General features: G+C 36.0%; 1 protein-coding gene across 1 annotated transcript in view; it reads right to left on the minus strand.

The window, feature by feature from the left end:
• The window catches only part of TMPRSS15 (transmembrane serine protease 15), a 120,619-nt gene extending 107,598 nt beyond the window's left edge, over positions 1-13,021 (minus strand). Inside the window, exons 1-3 of the mRNA XM_037012626.2 lie at positions 12,764-13,021; positions 10,036-10,166; positions 9,695-9,762 (exon numbers count right to left, since the gene is read on the minus strand). Of these exons, the coding sequence (XP_036868521.1) occupies positions 9,695-9,762; positions 10,036-10,166; positions 12,764-12,908 (344 nt within the window). The 5' untranslated portion in view covers positions 12,909-13,021. The remainder of the gene's footprint in view (positions 1-9,694; positions 9,763-10,035; positions 10,167-12,763) is intronic.
• Between the last annotated feature and the right edge of the window lie 14,720 nt (positions 13,022-27,741).

Consider the following 27,741-nt stretch of genomic DNA (forward strand, 5'->3'; position numbering starts at 1 on the left):
TTCCCAGAGAAGCAGAAGTTGAGGGAATTTGCCCCCCACGAACCACCTCTACAGGGCATCTTACGGGGACTGCTCTACATGGGAGAACTCCTAAAAAGAGCACAGAACAAAACACCCAACATATGAAGAAGGGAGATAAATAAAGAATCATCAGACCATGTTTATAATAGCTCAATAAACAAGTTAAGTTAGACAGTAAAATAGTAAAGAAGCTAACCTTGAACCTTTGGTAACCACAAACTTAAAGCCTGCAATGGCAATAAGTACATACCTTTCAATAATCACCCTAAATGTAAATGGACTGAATGCACCAATCAAAAGACACAGAGTAATAGAATGGATAAATAAGCAAGACCCATCCATATGCTGCTAACAAGAGACTCACCTCAAACCCAAAGACATGCACAGACTTAAAATCAAGGGATCGATAAAGATATTTCATGCAAACAACAGAGAGAAAAAAGCAGGTGTTGGAATACTAGTATCAGACAAAATAGACTTCAAAATACAGAAAGTAACAAGAGATAAAGAAAGACATTACATAATGATAAAGGGCTCAGTCCAACAAGAGGATATAACCATTATAAATATATATGCATCCAATACAGGAGCACCAACATATCTGAAACAAATACTAACAGAATTAAAGGAGGAAATAGAATGTAATGCATTCATTCTGGGAGACTTCAACACACCACTCACTCCAAAAGACAGATCCATCAGACAGAAAATAAGTAAGGACACAGAGGCACTGAAAAACACAACAGAGCAGATGGACCTAATAGACATCTACAGAACTCTACATCCAAAAGCAACAGGATACAAATTCTTCTCAAGTGCACATGGAACATTCTCCAGAATAGACCACATACTAGGCCACAAAAAGAGCCTCAGTAAACTACAAACGACTGAAATCTTACCAACCAACTTTTCAGACCACAAAGGCATAAATCTAGAAAAAATTGTACAAAGAAAGCAAAAAGGCTCACAAACACATGGAGACTTAACAACACCCTCCTAAATAATCAATGGATCAATGACCAAATCAAAATGGAGATCCAGAAATATATGGAAACAAATGACAACAACAACACAAAGTCACAACTACTGTGGGATACAGCAAAGGCAGTCTTAAGAGGAAAGTATATAGCAATCCAGGCATATTTAAAGAAGGAAGAACAATCCCAAATGAATGGTCTAATGTCACAATTGTCAAAATTGGAAAAAGAAGAACATATGAGGCCTAAGGTCAGCAGAAGGAGGGACATAATAAAGATCAGAGAAGAAATAAATAAAATTGAGAAGAATAAAACAATAGAAAAAATCAATGAAACCAAGAGCTGTTTCTTCGAGAAAATAAACAAAATAGATAAGCCTCTAGCCAGACTTATTAAGAGGAAAAGAGAGTCAACACACATCAACAGAATCAGAAACAAGAAAGGAAAAATCACGATGGATCCCACAGAAATACAAAGAATTATTAGAGAGTATTATGAAAACCTATATGCTAACAAGCTGGGAAACCTAGGAGAAACGGACAACTTCCTAGAAAAATACAACCTTCCAAGACTGACCCAGAAAGAAACAGAAAATCTAAACAGACCAATTACCAGCAACGAAATTGAAGCGGTAATCAAAAAACTACCAAAGAACAAGCCCAGGGCCAGATGGATTTACCTCGGAATTTTATCAGACATAGACAGAAGACATAATACCCATTCTCCTTAAAGTTTTCAAAAAAATAGAAGAGGAGGGAATACTCCCAAACTCATTCTATGAAGCCAACATCACCCTAATACAGAAACCAGGCAAAGACCCCACCAAAAAAGAAAATTACAGACCAATATCCCTGATGAATGTAGATGCAAAAATACTCAACAAAATATTAGCAAAGCGAATTCAAAAATACATGAAAAGGATCATACACCATGACCAAGTGGGATTCATCCCAGGGATGCAAGGATGGTACAATATTCGAAAATCCATCAACATCATCCACCACATCAACAAAAAGAAAGACAAAAACCACATGATCATCTCCACAGATGCTGAAAAAGCATTCAATAAAATTCAACATCCATTCATGATAAAAACTCTCAACAAAATGGGTATAGAGGGCAAGTACCTCAACATAATAAAGGCCATATACGATAAACCCACAGCCAACATCATACTGAACAGCAAGAAGCTGAAAGCTTTTCCTCTGAGATCGGGAACAGGACAGGGATGACAACTCTCCTCACTGTTATTTAACATAGTACTGGAGGTCCTAGCCACGGCAATTAGACAAAACAAAGAAATACAAGGAATCCAGATTGGTAAAGAAGAAGTTAAACTGTCACTATTTGAAGATGACATGATATTGTACATAAAAAAGCCTAACGACTCCCCTCCAAAACCACTAGAGCCAATATCAGAATTCAGCAAAGTTGCAGGATACAAAATTAACACACAGAAACCTGTAGCTTTCCTATACACTAACAATTAACTAATAGAAAGAGAAATCAGGAAAACAATTCCATTCACAATATCATCAAAAAGAATAAAATACCTAGGAATAAACCTAACCAAGGAAGTGAATGACCTATACCCTGAAAACTGTAAGACACTCTTAAGAGAAATTAAAGAAGACACTAAAAAATGGAAACTCATCCCATGCTCCTGGCTAGGAAGAATTAATATCGTCAAAATGGCCATCCTACCCAAAGCAATATACAGATTCGATGCAATCCCTATCAAACTACCAACAGCAATCCTTTGATAGGGATTGCATCGAATCTGTATATTGTTCAATGAACTGGAACAAATAGTTCAAAAATTCATATGGAAACACCAAAGACCCCGAACAGCTAAAGCAATCCTGAGAAGGAAGAATAAAGTGGGGGGATCGCACTCCCCAACTTCAAGCTCTACCACAAAGCCACAATAATCAAGACAATTTGGTACTGGCACAAGAACAGGGCCACAGACCAATGGAACAGAATACAGACTCCAAACATTAATCCAAACATATGTGTTCAACTAATATTCGATAAAGGGGCTATGGATGTACAATGGGGAAATGACAGTCTCTTCAACAGATGGTGCTGGCAAAATTGGACAGCTACATGTAAGAGAATGAAACTGAATCACTGTCTAACCCCATACACAAAAGTAAATTCGAAATGGATCAAAGACTTGAATGTAAGTCATGAAACCATAAAACTCTTAGAAAAAAACATAGGCAAAAATTTCTTAGACATAAATATGAGTGACCTCTTCTTGAACATATCTCCCCGGGCAAGGGAAACAAATGCAAAAATGAACAAATGGGACTATATCAAGCTGAAAAGCTTCTGTACAGCAAAGGACACCATCAATAGAACAAAAAGGTATCCTACAGTATGAGAGAATATATTCGTAAATGACAGATCCAATAAAGGGTTGACATCCAAAATATATAAAGAGCTCACACACCTCAATAAACAAAAAGCAAATAATCCAATTAAAAAATGGGCAGAGGAGCTGAATAGACAGTTCTCTAAAGAAGAAATTCACATGGCCAACAGACACATGAAAAGATGCTCCACATCACTAATTATCAGAGAAATGCAAATTAAAACCACAATAAGATATCACCTTACACCAGTAAGGATGGCTACCATCCAAAAGACAAACAACAACAAATGTTGGCGAGGTTGTGGAGAAAGGGGAACCCTCCTACACTGCTGGTGGGAATGTAAATTAGTTCAACCATTGTGGCAAGCAGTATGGAGGTTCCTCAAAATGCTCAAAATAGAAATACGATTTGATCCAGGCATTCCACTTCTAGGAATTTACCCCAAGAATGCAACACTTCAGTTTGAAAAAGACAGATGCACCCCTATGTTTATCGCTGCACTTTTTACAATAGCCAAGATATCGAAGCAACCTAAATTTCCATCAGTAGATGAATGGATAAAGAAGATGTCGTACATATACACAATGGAATATTACTCAGCCATAAGAAAAAAAAGAAATCCTGCCATTAGCAACAACATGGATGGAGCTAGAGGGTAGTATGCTCAGTGAAATAAGACAGGCGGAGAAAGACAAATACCAAATGATTTCACTCATACGTGGAGTATAAGAACAAAAAAAAAACTGAAGGAACAAAACAGCAGCAGAAGCACAGAACCCAAGAATGGAGTAATAGTTACAAAAAGGAAAGGGACTGGGGAGGACAGGTGGGAAGGGAGGGATAAGGGCGGGAAAAAAGAAAGGGGGAATTACGATTAGCATATATAGTGTGGGCAGGGCACAGTGAGGGCTGTGCAACACAGAGAAGACAAGTAGTGATTTTACAGCATCTTACTATGTTGATGGACAGTGACTGTGAACGGGGATGTGGGGGGCACTTGGTGAAGGGGGGAGCCTAGTAAACATAATGTCCTTCATGTAATTGTAGATTAATGATACCAAAATAAAATTTAAAAAAAAAAGCTAAGCAGACAAAAACAAAAAACAAAAGAAAAAAAGAAAATCCTAAGTGGCATCCAATGCTCAGGTTCATTTCATATTTACTTAAGCTCCAGAAAAAGGAGCTTACTCTATTTTTACACCTGGTGTTGGCCAACTTGTTATTTTTAGCAATAATGATACTGAGACTCAGAATAATGTAGGTAACCTTCCCCAGAGTTATATAGCAGTTAGTATCAGAGATAGGAATGAAATCTGGAGCTGCTTCTTATATAGTACTCATCCCCCATGCCCAACACCACTGCACTGCTGTCAACATCACTATTATGAGCCATTTGTCAATAGGAAAGACAATGCAACACATTTACCTAGATGCTGGTCCACTTTCTTTTACCTTATGCTGTTACCAGAACTTTATATTTAAATAGATGGAGAAGTAGCTAGTTGTATATTTTTAGAGGAGAATGGACATTTTATTCCCTCCATGCTTTGGAAGACAGAATCTTCCATCCTCTCTCTCCCTCTCCCTCTGCCCTTCCCTTCCTGTTCCCTCCCTGCTTCTTCTCCCTCCCCTCCCCTTCCTGCTGCTTCCTCCTCCTCTTTCTTCATCTTCTCCTTCTTCTAATTATGTCTCCTTAACCACCCTACCCCCAAATAGTTAAATGAACACAATTAAATATGGTTAAAGTACAGTGAGAGTACATAATATACCTTACTTTCTCTGTCTTCATTCCCACAACTTCACCTTATCCTTGGTTGCACAGTTAATAGTTTTAATTCTGATTAAATATGATCTTTCTTTTCATGTAATTTCTACAGGTTTATTGGATCGACCACTTGTATTTATTTGCATTAAGGAGTGAAGAGGTAAAGTATTTTTGGTACAAAAAGTACAAATCTGGATTTTCCTTCACTGAGTTAAAAGTAATCATTTAATTCATCCTCAGACATAAAATATTTTTGTATGAATGATGTGCAAATCATATGTGGCATTTAATAATTTATACTTTGTAAGAACAGGATATGTAACTATTTTTCCACATACAGTTGTGTTCTTTAAAGTGTGTGTCTTGTTCAGTGTAAATGTTGAGAGATACACAGTAAAAATCAGAAAAATCAAAAAACATTTGTGTTTCACCTAGTAAGAAAGCTAAAACTGTTATTTTAATAGTTTAGTAACAATTTCTGTCACTGCCATGAGATTGGTTTTATTAAGGTAAATGAAAATTCTTCCTTCAGGGAAAAATGATGAAACAATGGCCATTTTCATTTCAAAGTACTTACTCCAGTAAAATACCTGAGTATTTTTTTAAAGCAGATATATTCTGTACCGTACAGAGAGCCTGAGTGCAATAAATCAAAATGTTTCTTATCTCTTGTTTGCCTTAATGATATTAGTATTCTCTAGGGTTGCTGAGTAAACAAAAAGTCTTTCCGTTCCTAACTGTGACTCATCTGTCTTCAAAGGGCAAAATAAGCTGCATATTGCCACAAAGTTAAACAGCCCTTTATTAAAAGAATCAACCACTAAATGCTCTCTGAGTCAAAACACTTTCCTTAAAGCACAATAACAGGTCACATTCACTCATTCCACATTAGAGAAATAACATACAGTGGAAACAAAAAGTTTTGCCTGCATGGTGTTATCCTCACAGAATAAATATTGAATAAATGTTTTAAGAATAACACTTTGAAAAAGATAAAAACTTAACCTTTTCTGAGAGTCCACATGTCTCTTTCTATCCCTGATATTGGGCCAGTGAAAGAAGCCCTGGGAAACAGGAGCAGAAGCCCCTGTCTTGCAGGCAGGTGAGAATGAAGACAGGACACGGCGGTAGGGCTGTCTGGCTTCGGAGGCTAAGATGTCATGAATGTGCAATGGGATGAAGAATGATAAATATAGGTAGATAAATACATGAGAAAGAAAGAGATAACAATAGAGAGAGAGAGAGAGATAGAAAGGAAGGAAGGGAGGGAGGGAGGAAGGAAAAATTTCAAACCTTTTGTATAAAATTATGGAGCTTTGGGCTTTTCTTCATTGTGTCTTCCAATGATAGGATGAGTTTTGTTTCAACATTAAAGGCAAGGCGCCAGGTTTCTTTCTAATCATTAAATGATTCTCATTTGACTATCTCTCATTGTTTTTCTAAACATGATCTCTGCCTTTGTCTTGCCTTTCCTACCTGTTTGGTCCCTGAGAACTAAGGACTCGTAGTAATGTCTGTCTTGTGAAGACCAGGTGCCAACAAGTGTCTTTGTTACCAGGCTCTCCAGTTTAACTGTTCATCATCTGAGACAGAAGATGGGCCTTTCTGTAAAGTCAGGCTCACTGCATTTCTCCAGTGACCTGGAGTCCCCTTGGCTCCTACTGAACAAAGTTCAATGTCAGATTCCTAGCATTACATTCAACACCCTCCTGATGTCTCAACGTTTTCTGAATGGACCCTCAATGCTAGCTGGGTCATATCCTCAGCATACTACATTAATTCTCCTTTCTTTGCCAGAAATGGCTTCCCCTTTCTTCTTTACATAGGTATCTCTGCCTATGTTTCTCAGACTGTGTTCCACATTTTCCACAAAACCCTCCATGACCCACCCCTCCAACACAGGGCTCTTGAATACATTAACATTCCTGTATTTACAGAGAACTAGTTTAGAATTGTTTTACTTAAAATTCTCTTCTAACAGAAAGTTAAAGCATTAGAAAGAGTATACTTTTTTTTTTTTATCTGTAGGACAAGGGTTAAAAGAAAACATGTAACACCAGCACAGTAGCCAGTATATTAACAATAGGTATTAAATAAATGGGTCATTCATTTGCTAAGACTTTATAGAGACATTAACTAGGTTTTGAAAATACTGATATCAAAGACACATTCTTTGCCCTGAGGGAACTCACAGTCTAGTAAGAAGACAGGCAAATTGACGGTTCCCTTATAGCATGAGGATTATTGCTTTATATGCAGGTACAAGGTGCTAAGTGAGCAGGTGGGGGGCCATACCTAACCTAGAGTGTCAGATAAGCATCTCCATGGGGGGGGGTGACATGGACTGGTTCTTAATGGCTTGTAAGGATGGAGGCAATATATAGTGAGGAGAAATGGAGGTTCAGGCAGTGAAAAAGTACACAAAAGAGAAGGAAGGATGCTTCTGAAGGTGTATAGGTAATATGGTAAGGCTGGCGCAGAAGCCTACGGGAAGTGGGGAAGGAGATACAGAGGGAGGCCAGAGTTACTGCAACAAAACCCCAGAGAGTACTTGCATTTAGAATGATAACACCAGTATTTGAAAGGCTGAGATATGAAGATACACATTTATTCTGTAAAAAATTAATATCTACAACCAGGATCAATGGGTAAGAGCCAAAGAAATAAAGTCTTGGTTGAGAATAAGAAATAACATTCTAGCACCTGAAATGAAATGAATAGACACAGCAATAATAATGACAGCAACATTGAAAATAGATTCCTAGTTTTTATCAGATATCCTTATGTGAGGGATACACGTTAGGCAGTATGAATTTTTTTCTTTTGTTGGATGAGAATAAACTTCCTTCTGAGGCTGTGAGCATTCCAGCCCAAACAGGCAAGCAGAGGCTAGACTACATTTAAAATCTTTCTCTTTTCCTGCATTCCTATTACACAGACTATATACACAACTGGCCATATATTGCCTAGTAACATTGGTTAGTACACAAAAATGGTGTACATGTATTCAGTGATAAATGAATGCAAGTTACATTAATTAATACTCATATTGCATAGGGAGTGACTTTGCACTGTCATGTAAACACTGCTGCCCACTCCAAGCTCACACAGTGCGCTTTCACCCGAAGCTGGCGGTTTGGTCTTATCTCTTTGTCCGTCCACCCTGACCGTGATTAACAGTCAATTGCAGGGCAACAGTAACCTAAAAACTAACATGAATTTACTTCTATAGTAAAAGAATATGGAGAGATGGACATTTGTAACTAAGAAATATTCCCATCTGTCCAGCCTGGCGTAAATCAGGCTCCAAAGGCTTATCTTGGCTGTCACTCTCGGGTCTGCTGTCTTGGATCGTTGGCTGCCCTTGTATTTCTCTAGAGAACTTTCCTTTTCTCCACTGCATCTTGAGTTTACCCAAATATTTTAGGGTAAAAAGCATACAGCATCCCTGTGTGTTGCTGTCCTCCTTGGGATCTGCTGCTGAAACATTCTGATGCGGGAGGAGGGAGTATACGAAAGACAAAACTGGGTTCAAAGGCCCTTCCTAACACTTCCTGCCTGTGTGGTTGGAGACAGGTTACATAGTATCTCCAAGCCTCAAGGTCGTTTATAAATCAGAATAATTGTATCTCCTTTGCACTCATTTTACGATGCATTTGATAACACATTTTACTTAAATTACAAAATTCTTGGCCCCAAACTAATGCTTTGCTATTGTGCAGCCTTTAGTTGTTGCTAGCTTGCATCATAGGACCTGTATTTTCCCTAAGCTTCTGGGATATTTTCTTTCCACAGATGTTTTCTCGTTGTGAGGTTTCTTTTTGAAGGCTTTACTCCCTTTTCCTCTTTTTCAGGTATATAAGGCTTTGATCACTCTCATTTTAAAAATATTTTATATGTATATATATCAACAGAACTCCCTCTCTCTGTGTTTTCCCCTCTTAACTTTTATAGGTTTCTGACAACACAATAGCCTGCTGATTCATACTCTTATTCCAAAGGTCTTATGGTAGTTTGCAGTTAAGAAAACTCCTGCTTCAAGTATTCAGTAGTGAAGTGATATTATCCTGTTAATCTGAGATTGATTCATTTCTTGAGCACTTACTTTGCTTCAAGTACAGTCTTCTGCCCTGTGGGTGCCGCAGTGAACAAATCCCCTTGCTCTCACGACTTACAGCCTAAATGAAGTGTGATGAGCAAATTTCTTTCACATTTTCATTGCAAATCAGACACTCTTCCTGCTCTGCTTATATTCAACATCAGCCCCCTCCATATGTCTCTGCCAGATTTTACCCTCAGGAGAGAAACATGTTAACATCAATTATCCAGAAACAGTATTATTATTTGAGCCTAATATGAAAGTTTGTGCCCTGCTACTTTTCTCAATATGCACAAAAAGTTGAAAATTTAGAATGCTCCCTTTTCTCCCAAAAGTAGGGCTACTATTTAGTGACAATATTAGCAAAAAGTGGAGACAAATATTAGCAAAAAGATTACTATGTTGTGATTCTGTGCTTTGTATCAGTAGAAAATTTTTGAATTGTACTCACTCAAATTGTAAGACTCTTGAGTTTTTATATTCATTTTTCAGATTACTTGATTGAAAGATTTCATCTATCTAAAAAAAAGGTTAAAAATCATATTAAGTTTAAGATTTAAACTTTTGTTCTTAAAAACTTTAAGCAAAGTAATCTTTATGTTCTGTTTAGATCTAGATTAAGGATAATTTCCATTTCTGTGGTGATGGGTCTCACACATTTATGCTTCTTGGGCATATTACATTTACTAATTTTTTCAAAGTGAGAAAATGAGATCTATGTATCTTTTGCAAGTAGTTAGTGAAAACTATGTTATGAATTTTTAAGCCAGCTCAAGAGAAATAGTCTCCTACCATTTGATGAAGGTCAAAAGCAAGAATCTTGAAATCCACTGAGAGTTTGTCTTGCAAATTAGGATTATATGTTGCTCCAGATGTTATTTTCAATGTCCCTCTGGCTTTGTGACTTCTTCCAAATACTGCATCTAAATGAATTAATAAAAATTAAAACATTAAAATGTGAATCATGAAAAGAGACGATATATACATTCCAGTAAAGACATAAGAGTAAAGTTCTTGCTTCACACCAGATGCCTTTTTTTTGTCTATCTGGTTGTTTTACAGGATTAAAAATAAATTTCTTTCTTATCCTCTTTTTTTTTAATTTTCTCTGAAGTCTAACTGACACTCCAAGCCTCCAAGTTCTTTTACTATTGATTCCTGTTGGACCATACGAGGATGATCAACTTCCACTAGCCTGGGCACTAATTCAGGGAAACATGGTGACGAATGGACCATTAAAAGTTCTGTGGCTGCTTTCAGCTACTTCTTGAACACCTAGCCTTCAGGGGCACTGTTGGTTTCTACATGTGGACTGCTATGAAAATTTCAGTATGTGTTACTTTGAAACATAGATTTGAAGCTACTCTTTCATTATAATAATTATTAAATTGCCATGTATGACATTTTGCCATTAGATGGTGACTATTGTTACTGGAGAAATTATTGAAAATGTTGCAGAAAACATATGACTTCCATATGAAAAACTGTAAGGAAAAAGCAAACAAGCTGAATATAAATATGGATAATAAAATGAATCATTAACTCCTACCCAATATCTTTATCAGAATATTTTCTTTGATATATATTTATATTTAAAATGAAATGCTTCTACTGAAACTCACACAATGATGAAATCATTAGTAAATGTAGTAATAATGATACATAATTCTCACATTAACTTGGTAATAGAAGATGTTACTTCTTTTCCCAGATGGGGAAATTAGGGCTTAAGTTTAGTAAGAAAATGATAAATGTCATGAGTGACAAACCTGGAATTTGGATATAGAACTAAATGACTTGAGAACTCAGGACCCGTCACATAATGACACCAAAATTCCTAGTCCAGAAGGAACGTTAGAAATAATATTTTAAACAATAACTTGCATTTAGTTTAAATAGTTATCATTGCATAGTTGATATAACACATAATTATACTATTTCATGTTTTTTAAATACTAAAGATTACATTCAATTTGCATATTTAAACATGAAACACAATTTAGTCTCCTCCAATCCAGGACAGTTCCTCAGACTTTCCTTGTCTTTCATATTGAAAGCCTGAGGAACTTCACAGATTGGAGGAGACTAAGGAAACCATAACCAGTAGTATCCACACTGGATCCTGAACAGGTAAAGGAAATTACTGGAAAAACTGGTGAAATTTGAATAAAGTATGTGATTCAGTTAATAATCATGCCAATGCTAATTTCTTGGTTTGACAATTGTCCTATAGATATACAAGATACTGACATTAGGGGAAGCTGGGTGAAGATCATACAACTCTACAATTTTTATAACCTCTTGTAAGTCTAAAATGATTTCCAAGTAAAACAGTGTATATTAAAAGCAGGATGTCTTATGTCCTCTTATGCTCTATTGTTCATATAATCATATAAAATATACACAAGTATTCTTTCTCTTTAAAATACACCCCTCATTTATGGCTATAGTATTTCAATAAAACAGGGATTATATTGGAATTATTTTATAAAACTATAAATAATATTTATTACATTCTAATTTAAGCTTATTTATTTACTAGCAGAAAATAACTAACTCAAAGGCTGAGAATTTGCTTGGTAAAACCAAAATCATTCATATTAAAAGGTGTAAACATGTGAGTTTCCAGAAGAATTAATTTATCATTTAAAAAATGTGAAAAGAATAATCATTTAAAAAATGTGAAATTTTTCTAGGAAAAAAATAAACTCAATACACAGATTACAACTATGCTTCCAATGTAAAAAAAAGTTATCCTATAAATGAATAAATGGTAAAGAAGAACAAGCTCTAAAGTTCGATTATCTAGTTTGGAATCTTCTACCACCTAGCAATGATGTAAATTTAAACAAGTTACTTAAATCTCTGTCTCTGATTCCTCACCTATAAATGATGGTTACAATAACTTACTCATAGTTTTCTTGTAACAAGAGAATACATTTGAAGATCTTTGAAAAGTTGTTGGTACAGATAATTTGGCTCTAAATAACAATTACGTTTTCTTATTTTTTTCTGTTTATTACAAATTGCTACTCAGGCAGCTTGAGAACTTTTAAGTCTACAATTACATCCAAGTTCAGTTATCTTGTTGCAATTCAAATTGCTGGACTGATAAAGGAATGAAGATATTCTCTAGAAATAAATACCTTTTCTTTAATTTTGCCTACTTATCAAATTGTAAGTCAAAAACATTTTAATATGTTTATCGTTTAAATTCTATCAAAATGAACCCATAAGTTATGAAACCCACTTTGTTATATGTTGAAAATGAGAAACTTACTTAATGTTTTTATATTTTAAAACTTAGTCCGGTGATTGAATTCTGAACTGAATTCCAAATCATACACCAACTAATCTTTCTAGTATCTATGAAGTGAAGTACGACAAAGTGTCTGAATGCAATGTAAATATCTTGTCATGAATGCATAGCAATGAATAAAACATGCTGGCACTATCACCAAGATTGAAGTGCGGGCGTTCATCCGAGAGTGCCTTCGGTAGCCAGCAAGGCGTGACTTACCTCTTTCTGATCCCTCAATTACCAGCCAAGACACTGCAAATAATCCAGCAAAGAGCAACACCAGTATGGCAAAGAGAGTTGCAAACAGGGATTCATAGGTGCTGAGGGAATGGGGCCTTGAAGGTCCCCTTCTTTTTGAAGCCATTTTTTGCTTTGAAGGGATGTTAATAATCTAACTGGGGGAAAATAGAGAAACAAACAGAAAGGGAAGAACAAAATCTCTCAAGTTTTCAGGGATTTGTAAATCAACCACATAAGTCTGTACTCATCTTACTAGTCAGTGTGAATGATTTGGGTGTGTACCTTCGGCACCAATATGTCTATATACCTTAACTTCAAAAGAGCAGGTAATCTGTAAGAACATATTAATGAGTAAAGATGTACTTAGAGTTGTAAATGTTAGTCAGCTGAACAAGCCATTTGTAGAGATTTATGAAGTTAAATGCATGTTGTAAACAAAACTGACACTTTATCATTTTGAGAACTAATAGGAAACATGAAAGCCATGGAAGACAAAATGTTAATTAGGCGCATGCACTTTGTATTTATAGAGACGCCCAAACAGATCAACCTTTTACCCTCTGACTCAGGTCATCATTATGGCATTTCTCCTCTTCTATGTATGTGTTGACATTCTAAAAATAACTTTTATGCACAGGTATTTATAAGCCTAATATACATACTGATATGTACATCTCTCTAATTCTCCCTCTCTCCCTCCCACTCGTCCCCTCTCTTTCTTTATGTGTGTATGTGTATTTCTTATTGAAACAATCACAAATTTTTGTAATCTTCATTATACCACCCATGTGAAGTTACACAATGTAAGGTGGTATTGATTTAACTTAAAAAAGTCCACTTAAAAACATCATATGGCTACTCTTTATGGCCTCATGCAGTTATCAATGAATGGGAATAACTGGTATGAGAGGAATGGAACATTTGTTTCTCTTTTAAGAAATCATTCTGGGTGGGGAAAACATTGCTCACTTTCTCTGAACTTTATCTTTTTAAACATGCCATTATAACAAAAGAGTAGGTTAAGACCACACTCATACCTGCAAACCTATGCTTTATGGAAAAATCGACTCTTTTCTGATAATTAAGACACAGTTTACCATCAGAACTTCTACACCTTAAATCACAATGAGTCAAGAATAAAAAATTAATAAATAAAACCACACCTAATCTGAAGTAAACAATGTGCCTCATTCAGGCAAATAAAATTGGCCAGAAATAAGAAAATCCTTGATCACAAGCCCTGAATGTACCACAATTATGGCAGGGTATAATTGGCTGCAATAAACAGTGCCCACTTTTCTTTCTTCTTTTTTACCCTAGAAAGAAGATAATTGCATCAGACTCTGAAATCCTTGCTGATAAAAGATAGAATATAAATAAATAAATGCAAATCATGGAATATATTTAGATATTTATTTAATTTAATAATAGTTGTATTGTTACACACTTCAAAGTAAATATTAAACGAGATATACTAATGATGGAATTGGGAGAGGTCCATTTTACTTATTTTGTAGGAAAATGATTCTAGAACATGCCAGACCCTCCTGTAAAATGAGAGCCTTGAGAGTGACCTTTGAATTTTGGGAGCCAAGAAATGCAATGTTTCTTCATTACACTAAGTGCAGATGCAACTGCTTTTAGAAAATCAAGTAGAACTTTGTTATATTTCTTTTGACTTAATATAAGGGAGGGAGAATATAGCAAAATGAGTTCACATACTCTGCTTTAAGTACAGGGTAGTATATTAAATAAAGATTAAACCAAGAATTGTATAATTAGGCTCATAAATGAAATCAGCACCCATACTGTATCCTCAAGTTATGTTCTAAGTAATTATAGTTAATATTTTTAAATACATGAGTGGAAGAATAGCTTTCTTAGAAAGAGGCAACAATTTATGAAGGTCAGACTAAAAGAAAACAAGTCAATGTGCAAAAGAACAAATTACATGTCTTGCAATTTTTAAAAAGTTACTAAACTAAAATGGAACTTGCCCTATTAGATGACAAAACTCACTACAGAGCTATAATAATGAACAGTGTGTGATACGGGTCCACAAGTAGAAAAATATCTCAGTGGAATGGAATAAAGAGCATGCAATCTGATTCACATATGGAAACTTCATATATCAAAAATATAATGTTACTAATAACAGCCAATGAAGGATGGTTGTTCAGTAATGATGCTAAGTTGGCTGTTTACCTATCTCAGGATAAATAAAATTAGATCCTTATCTCACACAATGAAGAAAAATAAATTCCAGATGGATTAAGTATGTATAAAAAGTACAGAAAAATTTTGAAGAAAATGTAGAAAGATGTCTTTCTGATCACAGGGGACTGAAGGAGTTTTTAAAGAAGAATTAAAATATAAAAGGACAGACTAGGAAGAAGAGTATCAATCAGTGCAATATAGCTGATAATAACACTGAGTTTTTTTAAAACAATAGCTATTAAAAAAGAAATTAAAACCTTGAGACACACACTAGATTTTTTCCTTTTTTTTCCTTTCTTTTTCTTTTTTACTGTGGATGTTTAAGTTTGGCTGCAACAGAATACAACCAAGGCAAAGATTTTTACATGAGTTTCTCAAATGTGTTTGAGCGGTAACCCCAGGAAAGTCCATGAGAGGAAGTGGAAAATGAAAAGAAGGAAAATAAAGCCAGTGCAGGCTGTATAATCAAGCCAGTTACCACGGTAGGCTCAGAAACCTCGTCCTGCTGGGCTCTGGGTGAGGCAGTGAGAAAAGTCCTCAGAGTTACTCCAGTTAAGGAATAAGGAAGCAAGGATATTTATTCATCAAATAGCATGCTCACCAGTTCAAAGTGTCTACTCAGGCTTTAATTCTTGTAATTTTAGCTTGGCCTGAGTGGGTAGAACACTCATGGAGAGCCAACTACATCCTGCAGAGATGAATGAGCACATGGAAGGACCCTTTCACAATTTACAGCTGTAAACCACTTCCCAGGACTTATAAAGAAATTCTGCTAATTAACACATAAAAAGCAAACAGCAAGCAATTAACAGAAACACAACAACAAACAAAAAATAACAAAACATGAACCCATGAATATCTGTAGGTCCTCAGCTTCAGTAGATGTTCAACTTTAGCAGTAATCATGGAATTCCAATTAAAATAAAAATGCCCTCAGTTATACTAGCAAAAATTAATAATCTTAGCATTACTAAGTGGTGGTATTCATTGCTTATGAAAATGAAAATTCAAATTATCATGTTGAAGACCAAGTCAGTAATATCTAACAAAACTAAATCTGCACTAGCTGACCCCCAAATTCCTCTTCTAGCTATAAATTCAAGCTATAGAACTCCAGCACATGCAGGCAATGAGACAATATTCATTATAATATTACTTTAAGGCCCACAAAATACAAAGAAAACATGTGTTCATTAATGAACTGCAGTATTTTTACATAAAAAGTGTTTACAGAAGGATTAAAGAGGCCAGCATGAGAGGAGAGACAGAGGCTTCCCCTAAAACTGGATACAATTAGAAAATATAGTTGGCGCAACTAATCCTGAGAGAGCAACAGGAAAGAGGACTACACCAGACTTCATACACCTGGAGAAAAGAGCAGACCTCACAGAACAGGGTAACGTACCAAAGCTGTGGCCAGGCAGGACCCAAGCCCTTCCCCCAAGAGAAACAGAGCAGGGAGGGAGTGGAAGGCCTGGGACTGCTGAATACCTAGATCCGGAGATCTGCTCTGGGAGCACAAATCTACATTTCATGGTGCTTTTATGAGACTTGCATGACTACTGGGTTGGAAAGTTAACACAGGCAGAGTTCCTGGGGAGACTGGGATTCCAGTTGCTGTGGAAAGCATGGATCCATATCCAGCTGCTCTGGGACAAAAGCTTATACCTGTGTGCTTGGCCCACTGGTTAAGGTGGTGGAGACAGGCGTAGCAGCCAGAAAGTAGGGAACAGCTCTTTCCTCCCCCCAGGCACCAATACCATTCCCCTGCGGACCCCAACATTGCTCTGCTGAGCAGCTCCAGAGTAGAGCTTCTGAACACTAGAGGGTGCCATATACAAAGATGAAACGCCAAAGGAACCTGGTCCAGAGTAAAATTAATATAACTCTGGAGAAAGATTTAAATGGCATGGACCTTATGACTCTTCCTGAAAGGGAGTTCAAAATAAAAATCATCAACATGCTAATGGAGGTACAGAAAGATATCAAAGAACTCAGAAATGAATTCAGGTCAGAGATCCAATCTCTGAAGAGCATGATGGAGGGTATTAAAAACAGGTTAGATACAGTGGAGGAGACAATAAATGAAATAGAAACTAGAGAAGAGGAATACAAAGAAGCTGAAGCACAGAGAGAAAAAGGATCTCTAAGAATGAAAGAATATTGAGAGGACTGTGTGACCAATCCAAACAGAACAATAGTTGCATTATAGGGATACCAGAAGAAGAGAAAGAGAAAGGGATATAAAGTGTCTTTGAGGAGGTAGTTGCTGAAAACTTCCCCAGTCTGGGAAAGGAGATAATCTCTGAGGCCATGGAGATCCACAGATCTCCCAACACAAGGGACCCAAGGAAGACAACACCAAGACATATAGTAATAAAATTGGCAAAGATCAAAGGTAAGGAAAGACTATTAAAAGCCACCAGAGAGAGAAATAAGATCATATACAAGGGAAAGCCCATCAGGCTAACATCAGACTTCTCACCAGAAACCTTACAGGCCCAAAGGGAGTAACATGATGTATTTAATGCAATGAAGCAGAGGGTCTGGAACCAAAATTACTTTATCCGGCAAGATTATCATTTAAATTTGAAGGAGAGATTAAACAATTTCCAGATAAGCAAAAGCTGAGAGAATTTATCTCCCACAAACCATCTCTACAGTCTATTTTGGAGGGACTGCTATAGATGGAAGTATTCCTAAGGTTTAATAGCTGTCACCAGAGGAAATAAAACCACAACAAAGAAAGGAGAACAGCTAATTACTAAACAAATGGAAAATTAAATTAATTATACCAAAAGTCAATCAACGGATAGACAAAGAATACAGAACATGATAGCTAATATATAAAGAATGGAGGAGGAAGAAAAAAGAGGAGAAAAAGAAAACCTTTAGATTGTGTTTGCAACAGCATATTAAGTGAGTTAAGTTAGACTCTTAGATAGTAAGGAAATTAACCTTGAACCTTTGGTACCCATGAATTCAAAGCCGGCAATGGCAATAAGTACATACCTATCGATAATCACCCTAAATGTAAATGGACTGAATGTACTAATCAAAAGACATAGAGTCACTGAATGCATAAAAAGACAAGATCCATCTATATGCTGCCTGCAAGAGACTCACTTTAAATCCAAAGACATACACAGACTAAAAGTGAAGGGATGGAAAATGATATTTCATGCAACTAACAGAGAGAAAAAAGCAGGAGTAGCAGTACTTGTATCAGACAAAATAGACTTCAAAACACAGAAAGTAACAAGAGACAAAGAAGGACATTACATAATGATAAAGGGGTCAATCCAACAAGAAGATATAACCATTGTAAATATCTATGCTCCCAACACAGGAGCACCCACATATGTGAAACAAATACTAATAGAATTAAAAGGGGAAATAGAATGCAATGCATTCATTCTTGGAGACTTCAACACTCTACTCACTCTGAAGGACAGTCAAACAGACAGAAGATAAGTAAGGAGACAGAAGTACTGAACAACACAATAGAACAGATGGACCTAATAGACATCTACAGAACTCTACACCCAAAAGCAACAGAATACATATTCTTCTCAAGTGTACATGGAACATTTTCAAGAATAGATCATATGCTAGGCCACAAAAAGACCTTCAGTAAATTCAAAAAGATTGAAATTGTACCAACCAGTTTCTCAGATACAGAGCTATGAAACTAGAAATAAATTATGTGAAGAAAATGAAAAATCCCACAAAAACATGGAGGCTTTGCAACATGCTCCGAAATAACCAATGGATCAGTGACCAAATAGAAACAGAGATCAAGCAATATATGGAGACAGATGACAACAATAATTCAACAGCCAAGGCTGTGCTAAGAGGAAAGTATATTGCAATACAGGCCTACCTCAAGAAAGAAGAACAATCCCATATAAGCAGTCTAAACTCACAATTAATGAAACTAGGAAGAGAACCACAAATGAGGCCCAAAGTCAGTAGAAGGAGGGACATAATAAAGATTAGAGCAGAAATAAATACAATTGAGAAGAATGAAACAATAGAAAGAATCAATGAAAGCAAGAGCTGGTTCTTCAAGAAAATAAACAAAATAATTAAACCCCTAACCTGACTTATCAAGGAAAAAAGAGAGTCTACACACATAAACAGAATCAGAAATGAGAAAGGAAAAATCACTATGGACACCACAGAAATACAAAGAATTATTAGAGAATACTATGAAAAATTGTATGCTAACAAACTGGATAATCTAGAAGAAATGGACAACTTTCTAGAAAAATACAACCTTCCAAGGCTGACCAAGGAAGAAACAGAAAATCTGAACAGACCAATTATCAGCAATGAAATAAAAAAACTACCTAAGAATAAAACTCCTGGACCAGATGGTTTCACTGCTGAATTTTATCAAACATTCAGTGAAGACCTAAAGTCGATTCTCCTTAAAGTTTTCCAAAAAATAGTAGAGGAGGGAATACTTCCAAACTCATTCTATGAGGCCAGCATCACTCTAATACCAAAACCAGGCAAAGATACCACAAAAAAATAAAATTACAGACCAATACCCCTGATGAACATAGATGCAAAGATACTCAACAAAATATTAGCAAACTGAATTCTAAAATACGTTTCAAAGATCATCCATTATGATCAAGTTGGATTTATGCCAGGGATGTAAGAATGGTACAACATTTGAAAACCCACCAACATCATCCACCACATAAACAAAAAGAAGGAAAAAAAAAACATAATCATCTCCATAGATGCTGAAAAAACATTCCACAAAATTCAACATCCATTCATGATAAAAACTCTCAACAAAGAGAACAAGTACCCCAACATAATAAAGGCCATATATGACAAGCCCACAGCCAACATTATACTTAACAGCAAGTAGCTGAAAGCTTTTCCTTTACAATCAGGAACAAGACAAGGATGCTCACTCTCCTCACTTCTATTCAACACACTACTGGAGATCCTAGACACGGCAATCAGACAACACAAAGAAATAGAAGGCATCCAGATTGGCAAGGAACAAGGCAAACTGTCCCTGTTTGCAGATGACATGATATTGTACATAAAGAACCCTAAAGAATACACTCCAAAACTACTAGATCTAATATCTGAATTTAGCAAAGTTGCAGGATACAAAATTAATACACAGAAATCTGTGGCTTCCCTATACACTAACAATGAACCAACAGAAAGAGAAATCAGGAAGACAATTCCATTCACAATAGCATCAAAAATAATAAAATACCTAGGAATAAACCTAACCAAGGAAGTGAAAGACCTATACCCTGAAAACTATAAGACACTCTTAAGATAAATTAAAGAGGTCACTAACAAATGGAAACTCATCCCATGCTCCTGGCTAGGAAGAATTAATATCATCAAAATGGCCATCCTGCCCAGCAATATACAGATTCGATGCAATCCCTATCAAACTACCAACAGCATTCTTCAATGAACTGGAACAAATAATTCAAAAATTCATATGGAAATACCAAAGTCCCCGAATAGCTAAAGCAATCCTGAGAAGGAAGAATAAACTGGGGGGGAATCTTGCTCCCCAACTTCAAGCTCTACTACAAAGCCACAGTAATCAAGACAATTTGGTACTGGCACAAGAACAGAGCCGCAGACCAGTGGAACAGAATAGAGACTCCAGACATTAACCCAAACATATATGGCCAATTAATATACTATAAAGGAGCCATGGACATACAATGGGGAAATGACAGTCTCTTCAACAGATGGTGCTGGCAAAACTGGACAGCTACATGTAAGAGAATGAAACTGGATCACTGTCTTACCCCATACACAAAAGTAAACTCCAAATGGATCAAAGACCTGAATGTAAGTCATGAAACCATAAAACTCTTAGAAAAAAACATAGGCAAAAATCTCATGGACATAAACATGAGTGACTTCTTCATGAACATATCTCCCTGGGCAAGGGAAACAAAGGCAAAAATGAACAAGTGGGACTATATCAAGCTGAAAAGCTTCTGTACAGCAAAGGATACCATCAATAGAACAAAAAGGTATCCTACAGTATGGGAGAACATATTCATATCGGCGAGGTTGTGGAGAAAGGGGACCCCTCCTCTACTGCTGGTGGGAACATAAATTAGTTCAACCATTGTGGAAAGCAGTATGGAGGTTCCTCAGAATGCTCAAAATAGACTTACCATTTGACCCAGGAATTCCACTTCTAGGAATTTGCCCTAAGCATGCAGCACTCCAGTTTGAAAAAGACAGATGCACCTATGTTTATCACTGCACTATTTACTATAGCCAAGATATGGAAGCAACCTAAATGTCCATCAGTAGATGATTGGATAAAGAAGATGTGGTACATATACACAATGGAATAGTACACAGCCATAAGAAAAAAACAGATCCTACCTACCGTTCGCAAACAACATGGATGGACCTAGAGGGTATTATGCTCAGTGAAATAAGCCAGGCGGAGAAGGACAAGTATCAAATGATTTCACTCATATGTGGAATATAAGAACAAAGGAAAACTGAAGGAACAAAACAGCAGCAGAATCACAGAACCCAAGAATTGACTATTAGTTACCAAAGGGAAAGGGATTGGGTAGGATGGGTGGGAAGGGAGGGATAAGAGGGGGGAAAAGAAAGAGGGCATTATGATTAGCATGTATAGTGAGAAGACAAGTAGTGATCTTACAGCATCTTACTACACAGATGGACAGTGACTGTGAAGGGGTATGTGGGGGGAATTGGTGAAGGGGGGAACCTAGTAAACATAATGTTCTTTCTGTAAAAAAAAAAGATGTGGGATTAATAGAGCAGAAAAAAAACAAATAACTGTAATATATTTGGGATGATGGATGAAGAGAACATATAGCTCTGGATAGGTAAGCATCACTACTCATGTTAATGAAATTTTCAGTGAGGAAATAAAAATAGTAACCATTTCAGTAATGGGAATGACACATTCTGGTTAGGTGAATAATGAGGGAGGAAGAGACTTGATGAATGGAGCAGCCATAAAAGAGGACTAGTTCAGTACTCAGTGTTAGAAATAGCAGAGAAGTATCTTAAAGTCTCTGAAGGAAAGATGATAAGACACCAAATTTTGAGATGGGCTGGGAAAAGCCAATGCTGAACATTTGGAGACTCTAAGGAAGGGTTACAATTATTTTAGCTTGGAAGGAATGAAAGGATAAGGATAGGAGAAATAAGAAAATTAAGAATCTGTTACATTCTTTTTGTTGTTTTTGCAGCAAAATGACCAGAAGCTTAAGACTCGTGATGCATAATATAATCTATCCATTTGCTTAACAAATACATCATTTTATACTCTTGCTACCCTAGACAGCAGTAGTAATTTCAGAGTCTGTGAACATTAAAGCCATGAGTGTTATAGAAAAGTTCTTTCACTATTCAACACAATGTGAGAAAATCCTGACCACTTTCACCTTTAAATAATTTCCTGTGACTCGGTTGTTATCAGAATTTCCAGAACTAAGTTAAATTTTAAAAAGACTAAAACAAAATAAAATCTATATTTTTCATCAGAATACTTTTGAAGATTTTACAGATAATTTTCCTCTCTGGAAGTGTATCCAAATGCCCCAGTGTAGTAAGTCAATTTACAAGTACCAAAGTGGGTTTAGATTCATTCATTCAACAATTTCTTTTAAATGGCTACTTTGTGCCAGTTTCCTGTATGGTTCAAAGATAACAGAGCCTGATGATAAGCCACATTTGCTTCTTCCAAGACTTGTATATTTATTTACTTTGACTTTGCATTTAATTTTAGCACAATATTCTAATGTCTAATTAGTAAGCCTCTTTGCGTTTTAGGTTTGCAAAGGACAGTAATCTTTCTTTGCACAAAGTCTGAGGATTATCCAATAAACATCTTATTGGATAAAAAGTTGGTGGAGGTGATGTAGGCCTTTACTTGTATTTTCAGCTTGCCTTGGGTGTGGGTATTAATTGTCTTTGTCAGTGAAGATTCTTTGGTACTATAATCTCAGAAATTTGCTTACTGGATATTTTTGTTTTGTTTGACTCTTGAAAAATTTAGCTTGATATGAAAATTTGGTGCCATACCAACTTTTCCTTAGAGACCTTTATATCCTCCCCTGCTAGTGTCTGGCACTGAGTATTGAACTCATCCTCTTTTATGACTGTTCCATCACCATTCCATTCATTTTTGGATTGCATGTGTATCATCATCAACCCTGTTTTTGTGTGTTCATTTATTTGCATTATTTTTAGCAGATCTAGTGGATTCTGTATTCCCTGAGTTCATTCATGTGTGAGAAACCTTCCTCTTTTTCTTATTCTTGAATGATTCTTTCTGGGGATTGTATGCATGGGCAAATACCAGGTCCTTTTTTTTTCTTCTTGAGAGTCTGAAAATATTTTCCTAATACTGTTTTTCTGACACAGAGCACAATTATGGAAATGTATAAGCTGACCCTATATCTTACTTGCCTATGTGACATGATTTGTATCTGTCTGAATGCCTGGAGAATTCTTTTTTCAGATGTGGAGTTCAGTAAAGAATAAGTTGGGATCAATTATTCTGAATTGAGTTTTCTTGGAATGTAGTGTGTACTTCTCAATTTACCCTTTACCTAAAAGTTAACATTCCTTTACTACAGTTTTGAAATTGTTTTCTATTATTGTTCAATTTATTAGATGTCTTACTGGGGTTAAGGGTCTAATCCTTCATCTTGTTTCTAGTAGTCATTTCTTTATATTTTTCTCCTAATTGTTACAATATCTATAACTTTCTAATACATTTTAATTACATGCACTATTCAGTTCTGGTATTTCAGTTCTCCACTGCTTCTAATATGTTGAATATTTGTGTAATGCTATTGATTCAGATTGCAATTGGTTTTCCTAACTATCATCTTTCTCTTTTAGTCTAATTATGTGTTATTTATCTTATTATCAAATTCTAATTGTCTTGAACACATTTTCTTATTAACTTATTTTGTAAGAACTAGTACTATAGAAAATTTTCTTTGGTTGAATTTGCTGCTAGAATTTGTTTTTTGGGCAGTATTTTATACACTGTTGTCTCCTTTTATCCCTTCCTTTCTACTTTCTGAAATATATTTATATGGATCACATGCTATTTCTTTTTATCTAGTTCATGTTTCACTTCCGTTAGGCTCTTTCCCATATTTTTTTTCAGACAGCAGATGGATTCTCTTTGTATTTGTATGAGTTACAAGTTTGAGGAGTACACACTATATGCTTTTTTCTTTTCTATAAACTGATGGGTTAGGAAAAGGTGCTAAGGGAATAGGATAAACTCATGTGTGGCTCTATGTGATAGCCTTTTTATGACTGTTCATTTTCCTTTCTCTGTCTGCAATTTTGTTTAACACCCTGCACCAAACCTCCCATGTACTAATGTGTTTATTTTGTATGTGAATGTGTGTGGGGTGCCACTGTGCTGCACACTATTCCCGACAAAGATTTGAGAAATCACAATGGAGTTTCCTATAGATTCCTCCCGTGTCCACTGAGAGCCCCTAGAAGTTACTGACCACGTGGGTTGCTAGTCCTGATATATTTTTCTTCCCTTTTGTCTGGTTGCGCACTCATCAATTTGACCTGCTTTTCTACAAATTGCAAGGTATTGATGAAAATTGGAACTTCTTTGAGTTTTTTCAATGATATGGGTGGGGAGGAGAGAGTTTGTAGGTGAATTATAGAAAAAAGAGTCATGTAGAGTCTCTTAATATTATTATTATTGGACAAAGTGTATGCATGACCTTTATTTTTGTTGCTTTTTTTCTTTTGATGTTGGTGAGTTTTTGACTAGTTCATAACTGGTTTATAATTCATTTAGCTAGATTCTAGAGAAGTGGTAATTGTCTGTTTCAATTCAGACTTTATCCAGAAGTCCATCCAATGTTTTTCTGACCTAAAGACTACATCATTTTTATTCAGCAAAAACTGCATCTAAAAATTAATTTAGATGTCATATCAAAGCTTCCTGTCTCTGATAACATCTGACAGTATTATTTAGTTCATGTATGTACAATATTTTCAGCTGAATACTGTTTTACAGAATGATGCATAAAAAGTAAAAACAAGAGGATTAAAAATCCTCTCAATCAATAGTAATGTCTTGCATTGTTAAACAGTCCCATTAAGGAGCAGTTTGATTCCTATCCTACTTTTAGGTTAATACTGGAATATTCTGTATAAAATTGTAAAACTGCAATCCCTGAATTGCTAAAAAATATATTTGTCAATTAAGGAAGGTGATGTGATGTTGTGGAGAAAGCACTAGACTCGTAGACAGTAGACCCACCTTTACTATAGACATCGACCCTTCCTATGCAACCTTGGATATTTCACTAAGACTTTTTTTGAACTTCAGTTTTCTCATCTGGAGAACAAAGTTATTGATCTTAAAGTCACTTTCATTTCTAAAATTTCATTACTGTATGATTTTTATGGTCCTTTCCAAAGGAAAGTACATGATTTATGTTTCTTTATATTAAAAAGCCTTTCTGTTCCAGATTTCTTTCAGTCATTCACCTAAATTCCATCCATGTGAGACAATGTCTTTTAAAACATTTTCTTAAAATCTTTTCCTTCATATCTCCCACTGACCTTTCATTTTCACTGCAGCTTCTTTTTATCTTTCTCTTGTCTGACGACAGTGAGGCCATATTTACTTTACCTTTGCTAATGCAAATTATGCTGCCCGGCTCTTCATCCCACAGGTGGCTTCTCGCCTTGCCATATGAAAGTCACTCTCACTAAGCCTATCTCCCTAATCTGTAAAGTGGATTATGAAATTTCGGAATAAAAGATATCATACCAGAGCATCCTGAACTGCATAGCACTAAACTGTTCCAAAGGAGAGAACTCTATTCATGGCAGCATTCAAAAATAGACCTGTATTTTTCAGGAAAGAAAAATGAACTAGGCTGGGAGAGATCAGTTTTCCCTAGTAGGGGTTACCACACTTTTTATAGCATCTTAGTTCGTTAGTAGGAAGCTTTGAAAAAAGTATCAGCATGTTCTTTCCTATCAGCTGGTAGTTTAGGTCATTTTCAAAGAAACCCCCTATGTATCCAGAATCCTAACCAATTCACAACCTCATGATTTTACATTGTTGTGTCAGCCACATCTGTAGCTCATGCAGGATTTATCTTCTCACCATGTTACTTTTTAACTTTAATCATCTTACTGCCTGGAGGTCAAAAGATTTTTTGATATTGAGAGAGAGTCAGCCTACTTGTCAAATGTTCTCAGTGCTCTTTTCTCTAATTGCCCTGCCATCATCACCAGTGTTGTATCAACCTTTACTTTTTCCATAGAATAAGCTTTCCACATCAGCTTGCTAAATTTTCACTGTCTTATCATTAAAACAGTTCCAGGAAGCTCATCTCCTTTTCTTTCCTAACTGAAATAATTTACAAAAGGGTGCAATTAAGAGGTCATCCAGTTAAGGAAACTAAAGTTGCCTGGCCTGACCTGAGCTTCAAAAATATTTGAGTAAAATTTTACATTTCATTTTAATGACTATGCCTTTTTAGATACCACCCAAACAAATCCTTTGAGCAATATTTTTTACTTGGTATGTAGTTTGTCTATATGACTATTATTTACCTCTCCTTGATTATTATTATACTTTTTTAATTCAGAAGTATTTTATTGCTAAAAAAATATTAAACATCTGAACTTCTACCAAGTCATCATCTTTTTGCTGGTGGAGGGTCTTCCTTGATGTCGATGGCTGCTGACTGATGTGAGTGTGGTTGCTGAAGATTGGGATGGCTGTGGCAATTTCTTAAAGACAACAGTGAGGTTTGACGTAGAACTTCTTTCAGAATTGGAGTCAGTCCTCTCAAACTCTGCTGCTGCTTTATCAGCTTAGCTTATGTAACATTCTATATTTTGTGGTCATTTCAACAGTCTTCACATCATCCTCATCAGAAGTAGATTCCATTTCAAGAAACCCCATTCTTTGCTCATACATAAGAAATAACTTCTCATCCTTTAAAGTTCCATCCTGAAATTATAGCAATTCAGTCATATCTTCAGGCTCCACTTCTAGTTCTAGTTTTCTTGCTATTTCCACGACATCTGCACTTAATTCCTCCACTGAAGTCTTGAACCCCTCATAGTCATCCATGAGGGTTGGAATCAACATCTTCCAAACTCCTGTGAGTGTTGATATTTTGACCTTTTCCAACACTGAATCACGAATGTTCTTAATGGCATCTAGAATGGCGAATCCTTTCCAGAAGGTTTTCAATTTACGTTGCCCAGATCCATCAGAGGAATCATTATGACAGATATACCCTTAGGAAATGTATTTCTTAAATAATACGACTTGAAAGTCAAAATAACTCCTTGATCCATGGGCTGCAGAATGGTTATTGTGTTAGCAGGCATGAAAACATCATTTATCTCATTGCACATCTCCATCAGAGCTCTTGGGTGATCAGGCGCATTATCAATGAGCAGTCATATTTTGAAAGGAACCTTTTTTCCCTGGCAGCAGTTCTCAACACTATGCTTAAAATATTCAGTTAACTGTGTTGTAAATGTTAGGCTGGAGGAAGGAAAAACAAGGACATGCAAACAAAACAGAGAGATACCATAAAAGGAGAACAGACCAGACCCCAAGGTCCATGCCTTATATGGAAAGCGGACAGCTCTTCCTGAATTCCAACCTTCTGATGTGCCAACTAAGACCCGGATGTCAGCCTCCTCCCTCT

This window comes from Manis javanica, chromosome 3 (genome assembly GCF_040802235.1).
Source record: "Manis javanica isolate MJ-LG chromosome 3, MJ_LKY, whole genome shotgun sequence".
Taxonomy (NCBI): Eukaryota; Metazoa; Chordata; class Mammalia; order Pholidota; family Manidae; genus Manis; species Manis javanica.